The sequence below is a fragment of the Mobula birostris genome, chromosome 13, assembly GCF_030028105.1.
Source record: "Mobula birostris isolate sMobBir1 chromosome 13, sMobBir1.hap1, whole genome shotgun sequence".
Classification (NCBI taxonomy): domain Eukaryota; kingdom Metazoa; phylum Chordata; class Chondrichthyes; order Myliobatiformes; family Myliobatidae; genus Mobula; species Mobula birostris.
Window position 1 is genome coordinate 29,227,190 of NC_092382.1, and position 23,335 is coordinate 29,250,524.

General features: G+C 44.2%; 1 protein-coding gene across 1 annotated transcript in view; it reads left to right on the forward strand.

Moving 5' to 3' along the window:
• LOC140207871 (uncharacterized) overlaps positions 1-23,335 on the forward strand; it is a 115,283-nt gene that overhangs the window by 10,783 nt on the left and 81,165 nt on the right. Inside the window, 1 exon segment of the mRNA XM_072276418.1 lies at positions 12,387-13,910. Coding sequence (XP_072132519.1) covers positions 12,387-13,910 — 1,524 coding nt within the window.

The following is a 23,335-nucleotide window of genomic DNA, read 5'->3' on the forward strand; positions in this document are numbered from 1 at the left end:
TTTCATGAATTTCAAATTAAGGACCTTTTAATTTGCCATACCCAGAGAGAAGGAATGATCGATTTCCAAAATTACAAGGTTAGATTTGTGGAAGACTATTCGCCTGAAGTTTTGGCTGATTGCATGAAATATAAACAAGTTATGTTGGAGTCTTATAATAAAGGATATAAACCATCCCTTCAGTTCCCCGCACGTCTGAGTATTGTTTTGAAGAATGGATTGCGAAAAAGAATAAGTTCAGTTGAAGATGCAAAAGAGTTTCTAAAGGATGAAGTCTAACACTTATATTTCTTATTTGATCAAATTTTTTCTTCTGTTAATATGAAATTGAAATAAGGTTTTATTAAACTCATGTTTTGGCTATTCATATATTGTCTTTTGTTATATATTTTTTTGATACTTTATTTTATCCCGTTTTGAGGCTTTATTTTAATATAGCTTTCTTTGAATTTGTTTGAAGTGATCCTTTCATATTTTCGAATACTGAGTTATTTTACTTTTTATGTTGTGTCTTGGTAGGGACATAATGACCTTGCAGGACTAGAGTTTTTTTTTCTGTCAACGGGATTTTTGGGGGCCGGTACTTAGTTCTTAGCTCACTGACTGTCTATTGGTCAGCTTTCTCGCTTTGGGTAGGGGAGGGGGTAGGGCCTATTTCTCTCTGGGAGCTGTATTGGGTTGAATATATGATTGTTCGTTTGAATACCTTACTTTACCGTTTGCTTTCTAGTTTTAATAACTTATGGCTAGATCTTTTAATTACTTGTTGATTGGTATTTAAAATGGTTCAAAATATTAACCTGTTTAGTTTGAATGTGAAAGGGCTGAATTACCCCACCAAAAGGAACAAAGTGTTTGCTTATATTAAAAAATAAAAGCACCCATTATTTTTTTTTTACAAGAAACACAGATACACAGCTGTGATACCTTACGTTTTTTTTTTTACTGGGTGGAAGGGTATGCAATTCCACTCTTCGTTTAAGGGAAAATCACGTGGAGTTTCGATTTTTGTAGATAATACAGTTTCCTTTATTCAGCATAAAGTTGTTTCGGACCCTAATGGTCGATTTGTTATTGTATCAGGGAGTTTAGACAGTAAGTTGATTGTTTTTGCTCATGTTTATGCCCCCAACATAGATGATCCTGGATTTTTTGAACGTCTATTTTCATTTTTGCCAGATTTGTGTACTTACGCCCTTGTGATGGGACGAGACTGTAACAGCTGGTTAGATCCAGTATTAGATCGCTCATTTATTAAACCAGCCACACTTAGTATATCAGCTTTGTTTATCCAATCTTTTCTAACTAAATGTGGTATAGTTGATGCTTGGCGGTTTCTGCATCTGACGGACAGGGAGTATTCTTTTTTCTCTCATGTCTATCATTCTTATACTGGGATTGACTTTGTTTTTATTGATAGTCAAATGATTCCATTAATTCGATCAATTGAATATAAAGAGATTGCTATTTCTGACCACTCTCCTGTAATTCTATCTTTAAATCTTCCTGGTACTATCCCCATGTGTAGATTTTGGCGATTTAATTTAACTCTGTTATCCGATGAGGATTTTTAAAAAATTTATGGAGAATCAAATTACCCTTTATTTTTGAAGAAAATACGTTGGAAGAGGCGTCTAGCCTTATTATATGGGATACTTTTAAAGCATACATCCGGGATCAATTATTTCTTATACTGCAAACATCATTAGAAAAGCTAACAAAGAAAGAAATGAATTAGCCAATCAGTTAAAGCAACTGGACCATAAATATGCTTCGGTACCTGATCCTGAAACATATAAGAGACGTATTGAAACTAAAACTAAATATGATCTTCTTATAACATATCCAATTGAAAGCCAACTTTTAAAAGATACAAGACAACTTTACATTCATGGAGATAAAACTGGTAAGCTACTGGCTAATCAATTGAAGCGATTTTCAGCCAAGCAGCAAATTAAAGAAATACATAAAATTAATGGGGATATGACAACTGACCACCTTGTAATTAATGACACTTTTAGAGAATTTTATTCTAAATTGTATAGTTCTGACTCTGTTAATGATAATATTGCAAAGAATAATTTTTAGATCAATTAAATATTCCTAATCTTTCGTTAGATGATCGTAGGCAATTGGATCAACCTATTTCCCAGGATGAAATTGCTCAGGCTATTTGAGAATTGCATTCTGGGAAATCCCCAGGACCCGGTGGATTCTCTGGAGAATTTTATTAGGCTTTTTCCTCCTTGCTTCTACCACATTTATGTTCTACCATTAGAGGAAGGAAGACTACCGCAGTCTTTTTACGGAGCTTCCATTTCGCTCATTCTCAAAAAGAATATGAATCCTACTGAATGTTCTTCGTATAGACCTATCACTTTACTCAATTTTGATACTAAAATTTTATCTATAGTGTTGGCTCACAGACTTGAAGATATATCTTGTGCATGCACCGGTCGTGCATGCAGCCTGGTACAGCCGTTCCGATCTATTCTTACTTTCTTCTTCTTACTTTTTAATTTACGTTATCTTTTGTATTTTTTTTCTCACGGTAACACGTCGAAGCTGCACGCTACCTAACATGCTGGTAGAGAGAGTTTTCTTTGGGTTTTCTTTAGCACTGGAAATGGTTACATCCCGACACGCCGGACAGAAGCAAGGTCGCATTGTATATTTCATGGACCAGCAAACACCGGCCGGCTTAGCGAACAGAGCGGCGGCCACCCCTGCTGAAATCCGGAGGAAAACACACAGAGGGGGATCACAAAGCCAAGGAAAGAGGACCGGGTCGAGACAACAGAGACTTTTGGAGAAGAGTTCAGTGGGTAATACCGTTCCGGCTGACCGGAAGTGCACTGAGAGCAGTAAGCGTAAAGGAGTTCGGTGCTTACTGATCTGGCTAACAACGGATAGTGCAATCCGGGGTATATTATGATTGAGGAATGTGTTTGCAGACTGGATATTGAACTTTTTACTGTTGGACTTCGGCCACATTCCACCGTGATACAACACTTGGCAGCACGGGAGGTCGTACCTGCCTGTGGCCATCGAACATGCAGCTCCTCCCGTGGAGGGTCAGACACCCTGAGCCAATAGACTGGTCCTGGACTTATTTTCCATCTGGCATAGTTTGCATTTTGGTGTTCGATTGTTGGGGCTTTTGTATTGCTATATTTACGCTCAATTCTTGGTTGGTGCGGCTGTAACGAAACCATATTTCCCTCGGGATTAATAAAGTATATCTATCCATCTATCTATCTATCTATATTGATAGGATGCAAAACTGGGCTGAGAAGAGGCAAATGGAGTTCAACCCAGATAAGTGTGAGCTGGTTCATTGTATTAGGTCAAAGATGATGGCAGAATGTAGCATTAATGGCAAGACTTGGCAGTGCGGAGGATCAGAGTCAAGTCAAGGCACTGTATATTGTCATTTCCACCATAACTGCTGGTACCGTACACAGTAAAAATGAGACAATGTTTTTCAGGACCATGGTGCTACATGAACAATACAAAAATTACACTGAACTACGTAAAAAAAAAACACACAAAATTACACGAGACTCCAGACCTACTGAGGACTGCATAAAGTGTGCAAAACAGTGCAGGCATTACAATAAATAATAAACAAGACAGTAGGTTGGTGTCAGTCCAGGCTCTGAGTATTGAGGAGTCTGAATACTTGGGGGGGAAAAAAACTGTTACATAGACTGGTCGTGAGGGCCTGAAAACTTCGGTGCCTTTTGCCAGGTGGCAGGAGGGAGAAGAGTTTGTATGAGGGGTGCATGGGGTCCTTCACAATGCTGTTTGCTTTACGGATGCAGTGGGTGGTGTAAGTGTCTCCAATGGTGGGAAGAGAGACCCCGATGATCTTCTCAGCTGACCTCAGTATCCACTGCAGGGTCTTGCGATCCGAGATGGTTTCCGAACCAGACAGTGATGTAGCTGCTCAGGATGCTCTCGATACGTCCTCTGTAGAATGTGGTGAGGACGGAGGGTGGGAGATGGACCTTCCTCAGCCTTCACAGAAAGTAAGGACACTGCTGGGCTTTCTTTGCTATGGAGCTGGTGTTAGGGACCAGGTGAGATTCTCCGCCAGGAGAATCTTGGGGTCCGAGTCCATAGGACACTCAAAGCTGCTGTGTAGGTTGACTCTGTGGTTAAGAAGGCATACGGTGCATTGGCCTTAATCAACCATGGGATTGAATTTAAAAGGCGAAGGGTAATGTAGGACTCTGGTCAGACCGCACTTGAAGTACTATGCTCAATTCTGGTCGCTTCGTTACAGGAAGGATGTGGAAACCACAGAAAGAGTGCAGAGGGGATATACAAGGATGTTGCTGGGTCTGGGGAGCATGTCTTATGAGAATAGGTTGAGTGAACTCGGCTTTTTCTTCTTGGACCGACGGAGGATGAGAGCTGACCTGATAGAGGTGTATAAGATGATGAGAGGCATTGATCGTGTGGACAGTCAGAGGCTTTTTCCCAGGGCTGAAATGGTGGCCACAAGAGGACACAGGATTAAGGTGCTGGAGATTAGGTACAGAGGAGATGTCAGGGGTAAGTTTTTTTACACAGAGAGTGGTGTGTGGAATGGGCTACAATAGGGTCTTCGAAGAGACTCCTGGACAGGTACATGGAGCTTAGAAAAACAGAGGGCTATGGGTAACCCTGGGTAATTTCTGAGGTAAGAACATGTTCGGCACAGCATTGTGGGCCGAAGGGCCTCTATACTGCTGCAGTTTTTCTATGTTTCTACTTTCTATTCACATTCCTCCGGGCTCACTGGACAGGAACACTGAAACACTAAGTGAGAATCAGCAGGAGGTGGCCATTCAGCCCCTCGAGCCATCACCAAGATGGCGGCTGCTCTCCCATCTCAGCCACATGTTTCTGCCCGATCCTCATTTCCTCAATCCCTTCAGTCTCCACACATCTGCCGGCCTCTGTTTTATGTGAGGATGATCACTGAGTCTTCACCGGCCTCTGTGGTGGGGATTTACAGACATTCACCACCCTCAGAGTGGAGACATTTCCCCTCATCTCAGTCCCGAACAGTCCACCTCCATTTTCAGAGACTGGGATCCCTGGTTCAACCGGTAATGATGTTGTGAATTTCAATGTGTTCATCTCTCAGTCCTCGATTCTCTAAATGAAAGGGTTATCACATTTGATCTTTCTTCATATGATGACCCCACCACTCCAGGGATCAGTCTGGTGAATCTTCATTGCACTCTCTATAACAAATACTCTCAAACCTCTTTGTTAATCCTCTATGGAATTAATTTCCATCTTCTGCAGCCCCGTGTTGCCCCAACCACTCACCTCCCACCCCCGTCACTATTTCCACCTTCCCACCTCCCCCTCACCTGGATCCACCTCTCACTCCCCAGCTCTTGCCCCATCCCCACCCCTCACCTCTTTTCTCGGACTATTTCCCGTCCACTCTCAGTCCAGAGGGAGGGTCTCGGCCCGAAATGTTGACGGTCCATTTCCCTCCACAGATGCTGCCCGACCCACTGAGTTCCTCCGGCAGTTTGTTCTTTGGTCTGTGTGACCCGTGTTAGTGTGGGGAGCGGGATTTTACACCATATTCCCGGTACAGTCTCAACAAAACACAAATAATTGTCACTTTGCCCGGACCATTGGCCCCGCTTGCAGGGCAACAGTCTGCCGGTGTTTGCCCCCCAATGTGGTGAATCGCCACCACCGTGGGCTCAGACATTTCCACAGATGAGCCCCTCCTGTCCCCACCGGGACAAACATCCTGTCCGCCCCCTCTCTCACCGTCTTCATCCTCTCCCTCCCCGGGGAACCGGCATCAAACCGACGGGCCGAGCGGTCTCCTCCTACCTCTCAGCGACACATCAGACTCCGGCCGCAGGAGACGCTTCACAAACGCCCCAACTTCCCTCGGAGGGAAATGGAAATAAATCAGAAAGCGGACATTTACTTTGACGGTTGTCCCGCCGTGACGGAAAGTTCGGGAGACGGAGTCAGCGGGGGTAACGCCCTCTCGGCTGGTCCGCCTCCGCTATTGGCTGGAAGCAGTGATTGACACTGCTTCGTACCAATGGGAATAGTGCAGCGCGTGACTCCTCTGTTGACAGCGGTGGGGGAGGGGCTGGTCACGTGATCAGTAGCCCAGCCGTTAAACCGACCAAGCTCGAGCTCACCAGCGCGCGGTGCACAAAAGGCCCCGGATGATCGGTTGAGGTGAGAAGGGGTCTCCGGGTTGGGGGTCTCACCGGGCGGCGTTTTCAACACCGACTTCGGGTAGTTGCTGTGACTCCGGACTCCGTGACCCGCAATCCCGGGACAGTCCTGCTCTCTTCCCTCTCTCTCAGCCCCACCATCCGTACACGGGCCCCGGGGAGCTTCCGGCTGATGAGGGAATGGGAACCGATGGGTCTCTCAGACAGAGCTGAGCTCCAGCTGTCTAAATGCAAGGATCGGGAACTCGGAGAAAGGGAACAAAATCTTTTACATCAGCTGTTGTGAAAATCACCTTTGTTCTGCCTCCAGTCACAAACAAGAGAAAATCTGCAGATGCTGGAAATCCGAGCAACACACACAAATTGCTGGAGGAACTCAGCATTAGTACTCTTTTCCATAGATGCTGCCTGGCCTGCTGAGTTCCCCCAGCATTTTGTGTCTGTTGCTTGTTCCACCCCCTCTTGTTCTGGACTTTCTACCTGTGAGAACATGTTTTGTCCCACTCTCTCTGGGTACATAATGATATCAGACACCTTTGTCCAGGGCAACAAGTAGCTTTCACATCACAAATGTGCCAGACTCCAATGAGACAGACTACTGCCCTTCCCTTCATATTCATTGGCATTGCCATCACTGAGTTCACCACCGTCAGTCACCTGGGGGAGGGTTCAGGGGAAATATTTATGTACAATACAGAAACTGGTGTTACCTGTGTATATTGTGGTGACGCAAAAGTTGCTGGAGAATTTGCAAGTGGGAAGAAGTGGAGTGATATTTGGAAATCTGACTTTTAAGCGTCATTTAGCAAGCAAATGACACATGGACCGTGTGCAAAAGCTCTGGCAAGAAAATCCATCATTACCTGTTACAGGCCTGCAACTTAGGTTGTGTGAGAGTGCAGATGAACTAAAACAAACCCAGAGGAGATCAAAGTTCTTATAGACAGTGATTTGACAGCTGTTAAAATGAATACCTCTCTATATAAAATTCACTGTGCACATGTGGAAAAATTGCATAATACAAGCTTTATGTGTACACTGGTCATTACAAATTTGAGGGGAGATTGGTGGGAAGGTGGGGAGACCTCCAGTGTCCCTGATGCCATGACGTACAAGATGTGCATCCAGCTGCAGCTTGTAACCCTGCAGTTTAAGGAGTTGGAACTTGAAATGGATGAATTCCAGATCATCCAGGAGTTGGGGGTGCGTTGGGATAGATATGACATGAAGAGAGGTGAGTTACACCCAAGGTGCAGGATACAGGAAACTGGGTGAGAGTCAGGAAGGGGAATGAGGTTAAATAGCCATCACAGAGTACTCTTGTGTCCATCCCACACAACAACAGGTGGAACCACTTTAGAAACTGTTGAGATTACCTGGCAGAGAAAAATCAAAGGGGTGATAGGGGATTTGTTAGTGAAGGGAACAGAACAAGAGGGGACTAATATCCCAGTGGTGAGGCTCGCTAGTGCTAGTGTGGGGAGAGGGTGATGTGGTTAAAATAAGTTGTAGAGGGGAATGGGAGCCAGAATGACAGAACAGATAGTGGAGTGGGTGAATTGAATGGAATTGACTTTATTGCATACATCCTTCATATACATGAGGAGTAGAAATCTTTACATCTCCATCTAAATGTTAAAAGTGCAGTTCACAGTAATTCATAACAGATAGTTTATACATAGGACAGTCAATATAACATAGAAATGCAATTGTATCAGCATGAATTAATCAGTCTGATGGCCTGGTAGAAGATGATGTCCCGGAGCCTGTTGGTCCTTTTGCTGTGGTACCGTTTCCTGGATGGTAGCAGCAGAAACAGTTTGTGGTTGTGGTGAATTGGCTCCCCAATATCCTTTGGGCCCCTTTTACACACCTGTCTCTGTAAATGTCCTGAATAGTGGGAAGTTCACATCTACAGACACGCTGGGCTGTCCGCACCACTCTCTGCAGGTTCCTGCGATTGAGGGAAGTACAGTTCCCATACCAGGCAGTGATGCAGCCAGTCAGGATGCTCTCAATTGTAGAAAGACCTTTGGATTTTGGGCCCCATCCCCAACTACTTCAACCGTCTGAGGTGAAAGAGGTGCTGTTGTGCTCTTTTTACAACACAGCCGGTATGTACAGACCATGTACATGAAAGATGGCAAATGGCGTTTAATGCTGGTAAGTGTGAGGTGCTACATTTTGGTAGGACTAATCAAAATAGGACATACATGGTAAATGGTAGGGCATTGAAGAATGCAGTAGAACAGAGGGATCTGGGAGTAATGGTGCATCATTCCCTGAAGGTGGAATCTCATGTCGATAGGGTGGTGAAGAAAGCTTTTGGTGTGCTGGCCTTTATAAATCAGAGTATTGAGTATAGGAGTTGGGATGTAATATTAAAATTGTACAAGGCATTGGTAAGGCCAAATTTGGAGTATTGTGTACAGTTCTGGTCACCGAATAATCGGAAAGATGTAAACAAAATAGAGAGAGTACAGAGGAGATTTACTAGAATGCTACCTGGGTTTCAGCACCTCAGTTACAGAGAAAGGTTGAACAAGTTGGGTCTTTATTTTTTGGGGCGTAGAAGGTTGAGGGGGGACTTGACAGAGGTATTTAAAATTATGAGGGGGATAGATAGAGTTGACGTGTATAGGCTTTTTCCATTGAGAGTGGGGCAGATTCAAACAAGAGGACATGAGTTGAGAGTCGGGGGCAGAAGTTTAGGGGTAACATGAGGGGAAGTTCTTTACTCAGAGAGTGGTAGCTGTGTGGAATGAGCTTCCAGTAGAATTGGTAGAGGCAGGCTCGATATTGTCATTTAAAGTAAAATTGGATAGCTGTATGGACAGGAAAGGAATGGAGGGTTATGGGCTGAGTGCAGGTCGGTGGGACTAGGGTAGAGTAAGCATTCAGCGTGGACAAGAAGGGCCGAGATGGCCTGTTTCCATGCTGTAATTGTTATATGGTTATATGTGAGATCCTTGGTGATGTTTATGCTGAGGAACTTAAAGCTGTTCACCTTCTTAACCCCAGATCCATTGATGTCAATAAGGGTTAGCCTGTCTCCATTCCTGCTGTAGTCCACAATCGGCTCCTTTGTTTTTGTGACAATGAGCGAGAGTTTGTTTTCTTGACACCAGTCAGATGTTGTTCAGACCTCAGATAGAGTCAGCAATCAAATGGTTGAGCATGGTGCGATGAATGTGCTGTGCTGTGTATATCACAATGCAAGAAGCATCACAGGAAAGCCAGATGACCTCAGGACAGGGAATTATGATATTGTAGCCATTATTAGGACTTGGTTGCACCCAACAGTCTGAGGGATTTAGAGGAACAAATTTGTAGAGAGATCACAGATCATGCCAAGAAACAAAGGTTGATTCAGTAACTGATTTTAACTTTCTATGTATTGACTGGGACTCCCATACTGTTAAAGGACTAGATGGGGTAGAGTTTGTCAAATGTGCCCTTAATCAGTAATTAGAATTCCTGACGTAGAAGTGTACAATAAGCTGTTAGGAAATGATCCAGGGCTGGTGACAGAAATTAGTGATCATATGCCATGAGACTCAAAGTAAATATGGAAAAAGAGAGGTCTGGACCACGGGTTGATTCAAAATTGGAGAAAGGTCAATTTTGATGGTATGAGAAAGGATCTGACAAGTGTGGTTTGGGACAGGCTGCTTTCTGGCAAAAGAGTACTTGGTAAGTGGGAGGCCTTCAGAAGTGAAATTTTGAGGATGTAGAGTTTGTACATGCCTGCCAAAATAAAAGTTGAAAAGTTACAGGTGCAGGGAACCTTGCTTTTCAAGAGATATTGAGGCCCGGGATATTTTGTTCCTCTAAATGCCTCAGACTGTTGGGTGCTACCAAGACCCATTAATGACTACAATATCATGATTCCACACCCTGAGCTCATTTGACTTTTTTTTAGTTGTCTGCTGTTGGTTTCTGAAAGCTTCCCAATAGTTTTCGGGTAAGTTATTGGAACATTTGTGCAGGAACCGGATATATACTGTAAGTATTTGGTTAGGTGTGGACTGATAAAGGTTAGACAGCATGGCTTTGTGCACGGTAGGTCATGTCTAACCAATCTTATAGAGTCTCTCGAGGAAGTTATCAGGAAAGTGGATGAAGGCAAGGCAGTGGATGTTGTCTACATGGACTTTAGCAAGGCACTTGACAAAGTCTCATATGGGAGGTTGGTCAAGAAGGTTCAGTCACTCAGCATTCAAGATGAGATAGTAAATTGGATGAGACACTGGCTTTGGGAGAAGCCAGAGTGTGGTAGCACATGGTTGCCTCTCTGACTGGAGGCCTGTGACTAGTGGTGTGTCATAGGGATCAGTGCTGGATCTGTTGTTGTTTGTCATTTATATCAGTAATCTGGATGATAGTGTGGTTAACTGGATCAGCAAATTTGTGAATGACACCAAGATTGGTGGTGTAGTGGACAGCGAGGAAGACTATCATGACTTGCAGTGCGATCTGGACCAGCTGGGAAAATGGTTTGAGAAGCGGAAAATTGAATTTAATGCAGACAAGTGCGAGTTGTTGCACTTTGGTATGACCTACCAAGGCAGGTTTTTCACAGTGACTGGTCGGGCACGGAGGACTGTTGTAGAAGAAAGGGACCTGGGAATACAGGTCCTTAGTTCACTGAAAGTGGTATCACAGTAAGATAGAGACGGAAAGCAGGATTTCAGTCCATTGGCCTTCATGAACCAAGGAACTGACAACAATAGATGGACGTTATGTTGACTTGTATAAGACATTGGTGAGGCCTAATTTGGAGTATTGTGTACAGTTTTGGTCACCTACCTACATGAAAGTTGTAAAAGAGGTTGAAAGAGTTCTGAGAAAATTCACAAGGATGTTGCCAGGTCTGGAGGACTTGGGTTATAAGGAAAGATTGAACAGGTCTGGAATTTATTCCTTGGAATGTGGAATACTGAGGGGCGATTTGTTTGTGATAGAGGGGCATAGATAGGGTAAAAGCAAGCTGACTTACTCCACTGGGATTGGGTGGGACTACAACAAGAGGCCATGGGTTAAGGGTGAAAGGTGAAACGTTAAGGGGAACATTAGGGGAAACTTCTTCACGCAGACGGTCATCCGGGTGTGGAATGAGCAGCCAGCACAAGTGGTGCATGCGAGCTCAATTTCAACATTTAAGAGGTTTTCATAGGTACCTGGATGGTAGGGGTATGGAAGTGGGTGGTTTAAATAGTTCAGCACAAACCAGATGGCCCAAAGGGCCTGTTTCTGTGCTGTAATTTTCTGTGACTGTGACAAGAACCTGAAATAATACAAAAATTCACTCTAAGTCCTTTTAACAGCTGTGCAGACCAACCATTCATCTCAGCAGGAATTTTTTATATGGCGTTAAAACTGTGGCACTTCAAGTTAATAATACATAAAAGAAAATCCTCGCTACACGTCAAGAAAGACAATTTGTGTGAAAGTGTTTCAGATATGATGGGGCCAGGCACCCATGCTGCTCAGCAGGACCAGGGAATAATAACAATGGAGAGAGTCAAACTGAGCCAAGTCACAGATTGGAGACGGCAGAAATGCCCCATTCTTATAGAGACAGGAAGAGCATCAGGGAATTGATGGTCATTCCAGATACCAGCACTGTGCCCAGTCAGAAGATGATTTCTTGGGTTGAACCTTACTGTAACAGTGTGATACCAGATCAAACCTTGGCAACTCAAGTAATCTCATCTGAAATGTTGTCCTACACCCACTGATGGATTTTGATGATCTTTTTACAGGTTAAAAATAAGAAGGAATTTGTCTCCAGGAATCGCAAACACGGCACACCAGTTTTGCTGTCTCTGTCTAGATATTTAAGAAGTGGAGCAAGGGATTCAATCGACCATCCTTCCTGGTCAGACTGTTGGGAGGGATTCACTCGGTCATCTGACTGACTGGCACACCCGTCATTTTACACAGTGGGAATGGATTCAATCGGTCATCTCAACTGAAGGTACATCAGCAAGTTCACACTGGACAAGGCCATTCATCTGTTCTGTGTGTGAGAAGGGACTCAGTCGGTCTTCCCACCTGTGGACACACCAGTCAGTTCACACTGGGCAGAGGCTGGTCATCTGCTGAAATTCTGGGAAAGGATTCACTTAGTTATCTGACCTAATGGCTCACCAGTGAGTTCACACCAGGGAGAAGCCGTTCACCTGCTCAGACTCTGGGAAGGGATTCACTTGGTCATCTAACCTAATGGCTCACCAGCGAGTTCACACTGGGGAGAAGCCGTTCACCTGCTCGGACTGTGGGAAGAGATTCACTGAGTCATCCACCCTACAGAGACACCAGCGAGTTCACACTGGGGAGAAGCCGTTCACCTGCTCAGACTGTGGGAAGAGATTCACTGAGTCATCCCACCTACGGGTACATCAGCGTGTTCACACTGGGGAGAAGCCTTTCACCTGCTCAGAATGTGGGAAGAGATTCACTCAGTTATCCCACCTACAGAGTCATCAGCGAGTTCACACCGGGGAGAAGTCGTTCACCTGCTCAGTCTGTGGGAAGGGATTCACTCACTCATCCAGCCTACAGAGACATCAGCAAGTTCACACTGGGGAGAAGCCGTTCACCTGCTTAGAATGTGGGAAGGGATTCACTCAGTCATCCCACCTACAGAGTCATCAGCGAGTTCACACTGGGGAGAAGCCGTTCACCTGCTTAGAATGTGGGAAGGGATTCACTCAGTTATCCCACCTACAGAGACATCAGCGTGTTCACACTGGGGAGAAGCCGTTCACCTGCTCAGTCTGTGGGAAAAGATTCACTGAGTCATCCCAACTAAGGAGACATCAACGAGTTCACACTGGGAAGAAGCCATTCACCTGCTCAGTCTGTGGGAAGAGATTCACTCAGTTATCCCACCTAAAGAGTCATCAGCGAGTTCACACTGGGGAGAAGCCGTTCACATGCTTAGAATGTGAGAAGCGATTCACTCACTCATCCACCCTACAGAGACATCAGCAAGTTCACACTGGGGAGAAGCCATTCACCTGCTCAGTCTGTGGGAAGAGATTCACTCAGTTGTCCCAACTACAGAGTCATCAGCGAGTTTACACTGGGGAGAAGCCGTTCACCTGCTTAGAATGTGGGAAAGGATTCACTCAGTCATTCAAACTATTGGCACACCAGTCAGTTCACAGTGGGGAGTGGCCATTCACCTGCTTAGAATGTGGGAAAGGATTCACTCAGTCGTCCAAACTAATGGCACACCAATCAGTTCACACTGGAGAGAGACCACTCACCTGCTCAGACTGTGGGAAGGGATTCACTCGGTCATCCCAACTACTGGCACACCAGTCAGTTCACACCGGGGAGAGGCCATTCACATGCTCAGTCTGTGAGAAGAGATTTACTCAGTCATCCTACCTACAGATTCATCAGCGAGTTCATACTGGGGAGAAACCTTTCACCTGCTCAGAATGTGGGAAGAGATTCACTCAGTCATCCACCCTACAGAGACATCAGCAAGTTCACACTGGGGAGAAGCCGTTCACCTGCTCAGTCTGTGGGAAGAGATTCACTCAGTTATCCCACCTACAGAGTCATCAGCAAGTTCACACTAGGGAGAAGCCGTTCACCTGCTCAGAATGTGGGAAAGGATTCACCCGGTCATCCGAACTACTGACACACCAGTCAGTTCACAATGGGGAGTTACTGTTGTTATGAATCACAAGGTTTCGTTTGCTGTGGAGCGAGAGAGAGAGATTAAGAAAGTGAATCAGTCTGACTTTCAGCTTGTTCACATCACTCACAGCTTGTTTAGTTTTAACTGAGGACACAGACACTCAGATTCAGATGGAGACAAAGGCGGAAAAATGGAAGGATCGAAACCAGGGAACTAGTGGCCAAGGGTCATTGTTTCGAACTTTCCTATGCCGACAAGGGTGGGTTAATTATCAACTCAGCATACATCGAATGTGTGGTTGTCACCTTGTTTGATCAATAGGAATGGATCTGATTTGGGGTATCCTGTGGAGACCACTTATGTGTTAACCCTTGCCTGGGTGTGGTGTGGAAATTCACTTGAAGACAATACCCCTTGTGACAAGTCACTTTCGGTGATAATTCGTATGTGGATGTGAAACGACAACGGATAAAATCTACAGCTACTGTTCTCTTGTTTTACCACCGTGGAACCTGTGGAATTTGACATAATTGCCTTCTCTCAACATTTACCCTGGATTACAAATATCTCTCTCTCATCACCTATTCTGTGGATGAACTGAACTTTCATAATTCACCATCTCAAGACTAAGCCTTGTTTCCCCTGAGCTCAATAGTTTGGGAGTTATATTTACACACACATATACACATAGCACGGTTAACTTTTGCTTATCTTGCTTAAGTTATGATATTATAAGTAGATACTATTAAAGATAGTGGATTTAACATCAAAACCAGACTCCAGTTGTAGTTTGTTGCTGCTGGTTTATTTCTAAAGTGTTATGGTTCATAATAAAATTGGGGCCTGCGCCTGGGATATGAACAGATTTGGGGGCGTATTGATTAATTATCGATTTCATTGGAGAAATCTCTTTTGATTTATTTGTGTGTGGAAAATCAGCAGCAATGGATGTTGATAGATGTCTGGAAGCGCCAACCTCTGAGGCACTAAAGGACACCAGAAGGATTGAGTTGTTGAGTATTGCTAAAAGGCTAAAACTTGCTAAGGTGAAATTGACAATGAGAAGGACACAGATGCAGAAGATCATAACTGAGCATTATGTATCTAAGGGTGTGTTTAAAGTGCAGGAGTTGGAGGTGTTTCCTGAAAGTAACCGAGTCAGCTTGAGCTCCAGTACAAGTTAGGAAAATTAAAGATGGAGGCTGTGGAAAGGCAGAGGCAGTTTGAGGCTGGAGAGGCAGGAAAACAGAGAGGAGAGGCGGAAGAACAGAGACGAAGCAGAAAGACAGTGGTTGTTCAAGTTGGAAAAGATAGAAAGATTGTAGCAAAGCTGTCTCACGTTAGACTCTGGTGATAAGTTTGAGGCCAGTTGAGAAGTTCAATTGGTACCTCCATTTGAAAAGGCAGAGGTTGATAAATACTTACAGCAATTTGAGACGGTTGCTCAGAGTTTAAAGTGGCCAAAAGAGGGTTGGCCTATTCTCTTACAAAGTGTAATTAAGGGGAAGGCTCAGCAAGCCTATTCTGCTTTGACAGTTGATGAAGCAACTGATTATGACACAGTGAAACAGGCTGTGCTCAAAGCTTACGAGTTGGTCCCAGAAGCGTACAGGCAAAAGTTTAGAAATTTGAGGAAATCTCTGAACCAAACTTATATGGAATTTGCTGATGAGAAGTTTGTGTGTTTTGACCGCTGGTGCCCATATAAAAATGTAAATGATGATTTTAACAGCTTGAAAGAGTTGGTTTTAATTGAAGAATTCAAAATGTGCGTTCCTGATGACATAAAGATATATTTAGATGAAAAGGATGCTGCCACTTTGCAAGAGTCTGCTAGATTAGCAGATGTGTTTGCTTTAACTCATAAGGTTAAGTTTACCCAGAATAAGACCTTCCAAAAGAGTAGCAGGGATAACCAGGGTAAACCAGAAATTAAAGCTGGGACTAGTGACAAGAGTAAGGATGAAGGGAAGCAGTTGAAGGAGAAATATTCTGGTCTTACTTGTTACTATTGTAAAAAAGCTGGTCATATGATGGCTAATTGTTCTGTCCTGAAGAAGGAAAAGGAGACAGTCCCAAATGCCTGTGATCAGTATGTTGAAGCACCTATAAACTCAAAGGGTTCTGAACATTCTGTTGAGGCTCAGTTAAGGACTGAGAGGTCTGACTGAGTTAAGAAAGGATTTGATCATTTTATGTCAGATGGGTTTGTATTAGTAATGGAAGGGTCAACACCGGTACCAGTGAAAATTCTTCGAGATACTGGGGCTTTTCAGTCACTTCCATGAGACAGCGTTCTAAAGTTTGGTGATGAGACGAACAGTGATGAGGTAAATCTTATTAAAGGCATTGGGGGCAGCATTGTTTCTGTGCCATTGCACAAGGTAACTTTACAGTCAGGGTTGGTTTTGGGACCTGTTAAGATCGGATTATGCTCCAGTTTACCAGTGGAAGATGTTACTTTGCTGTCAGGGAATGACCTGGTAGATGGTAATGTTGTTCCTGCAGTGCAGTTGCCAGCTAAGCCAACCACTGACGACCCACAGACGGATTTTAACATTTATCGCAATAACTCGAAGTACGGCTAAAAAGTCTGCCAATGCAGACGGTTCTGTGCAGCATGATTCTGATACCCATGATAGCCAAAATCAGGGTGACCAGGATTCAGCTTTTGATGACTTGTCAGGGACCTTTCAGCCTTCATTGTTTCAACAGGATTCAGGTAGTAAGTCTGATGAGGAAGATTCATCCCTGTCTAGGAAGGAGTTTATAGCAGAACAGAACCAAGACCCTGAGATTGAAGCTTTATAAGAAACATCTCTCTCAGATGATGAGATTAAGAAAATGGCAGTGGGGTATTACCTCAAGGATGGAGTGTTAATGAGGAAGTGGAGGCCACCTGCTATACCTGCGAGTGAGGAATGGGCAATTGTTCACCAAGTTGTAGTTCCTAAAGTTCATAGGACTGAAATTTTAACTTTGGCCCACAGTATGCCCTTCGGTGGCCATTTCGGAGTGAATAAAACTGTAAACAGGATTATGAAAGAAGTTTACTGGCCGAATTTGAGGAAAGATATTGTGACCTTTTGCAGAACCTGTCACACTTGTCAAGTTGTGGGTAAACCTAATCAGGTCACCCCAGTGGCCCCACTCCGGCCTATACCTGCATTCGGTGAACCCTTTTCCAAATTTATAGTGGATTGTGTTGGCCCATTGCCAAAGACTAAAGCTGTCCATCAGTATTTACTAACTATTATGTGTACTGCATCCAGATTCCCAGAGGCAATACCTCTCAGAAATATTAAAGCTAAAACTGTGACGAAGGCTCTTAACAAGTTTTTTACTTTATTTGGTTTGCCTAAAGAAATCCAGTCTGATCAAGGAAGTAATTTTACATCTAGATTATTCCAGCAGGTAGTTTATGAACTGGGACCTAAACAAATTACATCGTCTGCGTACCATCCGGAATCACAAGGGGCTTTAGAAAGATTTCATTCTACCCTCAAAACAATGATTAAGACATACTGTGTTGAAAATGGAAAACACTGGGGTGAAGGAATACATTTGCTTTTGTTCACCATAAAGGCTGATTTATACTTGTGCATTCGGGATACGCCGTATCCTACACCGTAGGCCCAATTTAATTTTTGCATAGCCCTACGCCGTAGCGAGCATGCGTAGTTGTGTCTGCATCGCTATACACTTCACCACCAAAACGCTAGTTGGCTGTGGGGTTTCTCTGACACTGTTGAGCTTCTTCGTGAGAGACATGGACGAGGAAATGCATTTCAAATATTTTTGGATGTCGGCAGGTAGATTTGACGATTTGGTTCATTGTCTCCAACCATTTATTTTGCATCAGTGTACAGACATGGTGGAGAAAAGCAACCGGAAATGCGATGCTATCAAACGAACCAATCACAGTTGTTGTTGTCTGTGTCGCCACGACGCGTGAGTTACTTTTTAGAGGAGGTGCACATCACCCAACGGCGTAGGGTGCAGTGTGTGTATGTGGTGCCTGTCGCATACATTTGACACACAAGTATAAATCAGGCTTAAGAGAGTCGGTACAGGAATCACTCACTGGGCTTTAGTCCATTTGAACTTGTATTTGGTCACAGAGTGAGGGGACCTTTGACCTTGTTAAAGGAACAGTGGATTGATGGGGATGTACATGTTAACTTGTTAGACTATGTTTTGAAGTTCAGAAATAAACTACACCAAGCCTGTCGTCTAGCAAGACAAAACTTGAAGATTTCTCAAAACAAAATGAAGTGTTGGTTTGATAAGCGGATCAAAACAAAAGAAAATACAAGGTGAGGGATAATGTGCTTGCCTTATCTCCAATGTTGACAAATCCACTTCAGGCGAAATTCAATGGACTGTATGAAATAGTCTCTCAAATTAATGATGTGAATTATGTTATTAAAACACACGACCGATGTAAACTAACACAGGTAGTACACATCAATATGATAAAGCCTTATTCTGACAAGCAGGCACCATCGGTGAGTGTTGTCAAACATATCAATCTGGCAATCCTGAGAATGAAACAATTGACTCATCTGAGACTTTTCACAAGCCAAACATGGTCCCGGTTAGACTAATGAACTCGGTTGTTCTCGAAGACATTGACAACAAGTTGGCTCATCTGCAGCCAAAGCAACAACAACAGCTGAAGGAATTAATTCTGAATTTTAAAGATTTATTTCCTGATGCTCCCAAGTAAACCACGGTCGCAGTACATGACGTAGATATTGGTCAAGCCAAACCGATTGAACAACACCCATATCGCATGAACGTAGAAAAGTGTAAATTGGCTGAGCAAGAAATTGAATATATGCTGGGAAATAGTATTATTAGGCCTTCAACATCAGATTGGAGCTCACCCTGCATTATTGTGCTCAAACCTGATGGTAGAGTTAGATTTTGCACTGATTATAGGAAGGTAAATGCAGTAACAAAAACAGATGCCTATCCTATCCCTAGGGTGGATGATTGCATTGATAAGGTTGGAAAAGCTAATTTCTTACAAAGATTGATCTGTTGAAAGGGTATTGGTGTGTTCCATTGACGGACTGAGGTAGAGAAATTTCTGCATTTGTGACACCTTCTGGGTTGTATGAATACAATGTTTCGCCATTTGGAATGAAATATGCTCCAGGAACATTCCAGAGAATGATTGATTCTGTAATTCAAGGGTTAGGACACACAGATGCCTATATTGATGACTTAGTCACAGGGAGTGACACTTGGGAAGAGCATATCTCTGTAGTAGAAGAGCTGTTTGACAGGCTTTCCAGGGCCAATCTTACAGTTGACCTAGCTAAGAGTGAATTTGGCCATGCCACTGTGATCTGTCTTGGCTGTGTTGTAGGTCAAGGCAAGTTGGCTCCTGTGCAGGCAAAATTCAGGCCATTTCTGAAGTTCCTGTTCCGACTGTGTGACGAAGGCCCGTCACTGATTACAGACGTCTCAGGGCACACTCGGTAAAACACTCAAAGGGTCATCCACACACATTATTCCCCTATGTTATTGTGGTGAGTGCAGGCATCACAATAAATCAACAGTCACAATTTTACACTCATCCCCAGCAGTAATAGGTATGAAAAAAAGAAACACACTATGTCACAGTTTTATTATCTCAGGTCAATTTATTCATATTCATCTTTCCAGTAAGTGTTTTGCCGAAGTGTCATGGTAATCTGACGTTTCTCTCCTCCACAGTCACTGGGTCTGAAACAGAGCTGCTGCATAGAGCTGTCTTATATAGAGGCAGCAGCAACCTGCACAGGTGTGCCGATGGTGGAGGATACCATCTTTACCTGGGACAAGGGTTATGTTACCTAATTACTCATCTTGTGGTAAAGTTTTGGGGTTTATTTAAGTTATTTAACCTGGAAATGGTGAATCTTGTGATGAAGTCTATGTGTTTATTGTGAGAACTGGTGGTAGAGTTTCAGATTGTGTGAAATGGAAGATAATTGAGTTAATTAGCTTTTGGTTAGGGGGATTGGCTTAGCAGTTATAAACCTTGGGTTACCAAGGCCTTGGGTGTTTTTTTTGTTGTTTAGTCTGAGGGTGGTTGTTAACCAGACAGGTGACAATTGCAAGCTGTGTGTGTGTGTATATATATATATATATATATATATACACACACAGCTATAGTATTTTTTTAAAAAATCTTCTTGTTTTCATGTGGACATCCAAGTTTTTGTTGTTCCACTATTTTTGTAAATAAAAGCACCTCAATCTATTTTTGCCACTCAAGCCATCTTGTTATTTTTCTTAGACAGTTGACCCACAGTTTTTGTGACAGACTGGTAAGAAGGCTCTTGGAAGGTTTCTGGGAATGGTTGGATATTATCGTAAGTTCTGTAAGAACTTTGCTGATATCGCTCTTCCTCTGACTAATCTCCTGAAGAAGGGTGAAAAGTCTGTTTGGACCGAGACTTGTCAGGAAGCATTTGATCAATTGAAAGTTATTATTTGGGATTAGGCCAATCAATATAGTGTCGTCAGCAAATTTAATTAACAGATTGGAGCTGTGGGTGGCGACACAAGTCATGGGTGCACAGAGAGTAAAGGAGGGGGCCAAGGAGACAACCCTGTGGGGCATGTGTGCTGAGGGTCAGAGAGACAGAGGTGAGGGATCCCTCTCTTACCACCTGCCAGCCATCTGACAGGAAGTCCAGGATCCAGCTACACAAGGCAGGGTGAAGGCCGAGGTCTCTGAGCTTCTTCTCGATACTTCACAACTTCGTACGGCTAAGGCTCTGCCCATGACTGCAAGGAACTGCAGAGAACTTTGGTCTCATCTGGAAACATCATAGAAACAAGCCTCCCCTCTATGGACTCTTCCTACACTTCCCCTGCCTCGGGAAAGCAGGCCTTGTACTCAAAGATGCCCACAACTTTGGACATTATTGCTGCAAACCCAAACCTCCATCGGGGAAGAGATGCAAAAGCCTTAAAGCGCGTACCACCAGGCTCATGGACAGCTTCCTGTCTGCAGTTCTAGGCCAAATTAATGGTCTCCAGTCCAATAAAATGGACTCGACCTCACAATGTAACTCGACGTGACCCTGCCCCATATGTCTATCTGCACTGCACTTTCTCTGCAGCTGTAGCTCAGTACATGATAAGTCCCCATTTTAATTGTGTGGAAATATTAGACAGACTGAGCTTCTGCTTTGGAATCACAGAGGGAAAGTTAACTGAACTGATGAACACCAATAAATAGAAAAGGCTTCAATCTCGCATTACGATCTGCGGTAACTGGGATCAGGTGACCGGTAGTGGGTCTCCCAGACCAATTATCAGACTCAGGTTTAATAGCACTGGCTGATCTTATGTAATTTGTTGTCTCTACAGCAGCAACAGAATTTAATTCATAACAATAGATTTTTACCTTTGATTTAAAATAAGAATATACATATTAAATAGTTAAATTATATAAGTAATACAAAATAAAATTAAAATCTAATACTGTAAACTACTTTAATTATGTGGAATTATTTGACTGACTGGGTTGGTGCTTTGGAAATTCTGGAGTGAAGCTGAACTAAACTGTACACATTTATGAAAAGCTCAGATAAATACAAAAGGCTAAGTTCTCATATGAATGGGTCAGACACCCAGAAACATTGGCTGCCCTTCAGCAGATAAAAACAGTGGAATGAGGCCTAGTCCCAGGCCTCGGCCCAGTAGTTATGGTCTGAGGTCTGGGACTTGGTGAGAGTAAGCATTCGGCACGGACTAGAAGGGCCGAGATGGCCTGTTTCCATGCTGTAATTGTTATGTGGTTATATGGAAACATGCTGAAAATATTGCAGAATAAAACATTGTCCACCCACAACGAGAGGATGTGACAGATCCGGATCTCACTGCCTTGTCTGAACGGGCGAAAGATGAAGTTACACGTACACTCCAGCAGTGACCGGCAGATGCTGCAGATCTGCGGGAAAACGTGAACAGGAAATGGGACCATGTGCTGGTGGAGGGTCTCCCAGCTGAACCGGTGACTCTGCTCTTCGCCCCTCACACGCTGCCCGAACCATCCGCTGCATTTCCCACATCATTCCATATTTACACAAGATACATTTTTACTTCTTCCCTCCAAATCGTCCCTGTCCCTTTCCCTCCACCCCCAGGTCACAGAGTCACGGGCTCGATTCCCATCCCGGTCCAACACACAATTCAGACCCAAACCGGAAATGTGCAGGTTTCATTTAAATCTGTCCATGTTTATAAACACTCATTTCTATTCACATTCCTCCAACTTCACTGGACAGGAACACTGAAACATCAAGTGAGAAACAGCAGGAGGTGGCCATTCAGCTCCTCTAAGATGATGGCTGCTCTCCCATCTCAGCCACATGTTTCTGCCCGATCCTCATTTCCTTGATACTTTCGGTCTCCACACATCTGCTGGCCTCTGTTTTATGTGAGGACGATCACTGAGTCTTCACCGGCCTCTGTGGTGGGGATTTACAGACATTCACCATCCTCGGAGTGAAGACATTTCCCCTCATCTCAGTCCCGGACAGTCCACCCCCTTTTTCAGAAACTGGGATCCCTGGTTCAGCCTGTAATGATGTTGTGCATTTCAATGTGTTCACCTCTCAGTCCTCGATTCTCTAAATGAAAGGGTTATCACATTTGATCTTTCTTCATATGATGACCCCACCACTCCAGGGATCAGTCTGGTGAATCTTCATTGCACTCTCTATAACAAATACTCTCTAACCTCTTTGTTAATCCTCTATGGAATTAATTTCCATCTTCTGCAGCCCCGTGTTGCCCCAACCACTCACCTCCCACCCCGTCACTATTTCCACCTTCCCACCTCCCCCTCACCTGGATCCACCTCTCACTCCCCAGCTCTTGCCCCATCCCCACCCCTCACCTCTTTTCTCGGACTATTTCCCGTCCACTCTCAGTCCAGAGGGAGGGTCTCGGCCCGAAATGTTGACGGTCCATTTCCCTCCACAGATGCTGCCCGACCCACTGAGTTCCTCCGGCAGTTTGTTCTTTGGTCTGTGTGACCCGTGTTAGTGTGGGGAGCGGGATTTTACACCATATTCCCGGTACAGTCTCAACAAAACACAAATAATTGTCACTTTGCCCGAACCATTGGCCCCGCTTGCAGGGCAACAGTCTGCCGGTGTTTGCCCCCCAATGTGGTGAATCGCCACCACCGTGGGCTCAGACATTTCCACAGATGAGCCCCTCCTGTCCCCACCGGGACAGACATCCTGTCCGCCCCCTCTCTCACCGTCTTCATCCTCTCCCTCCCCGGGGAACCGGCATCAAACCGACGGGCCGAGCGGTCTCCTCCTACTTCTCAGCGACACATCAGACTCCGGCCGCAGGAGACGCTTCACAAACGCCCCAACTTCCCTCGGAGGGAAATGGAAATAAATCAGAAAGCGGACATTTACTTTGACGGTTGTCCCGC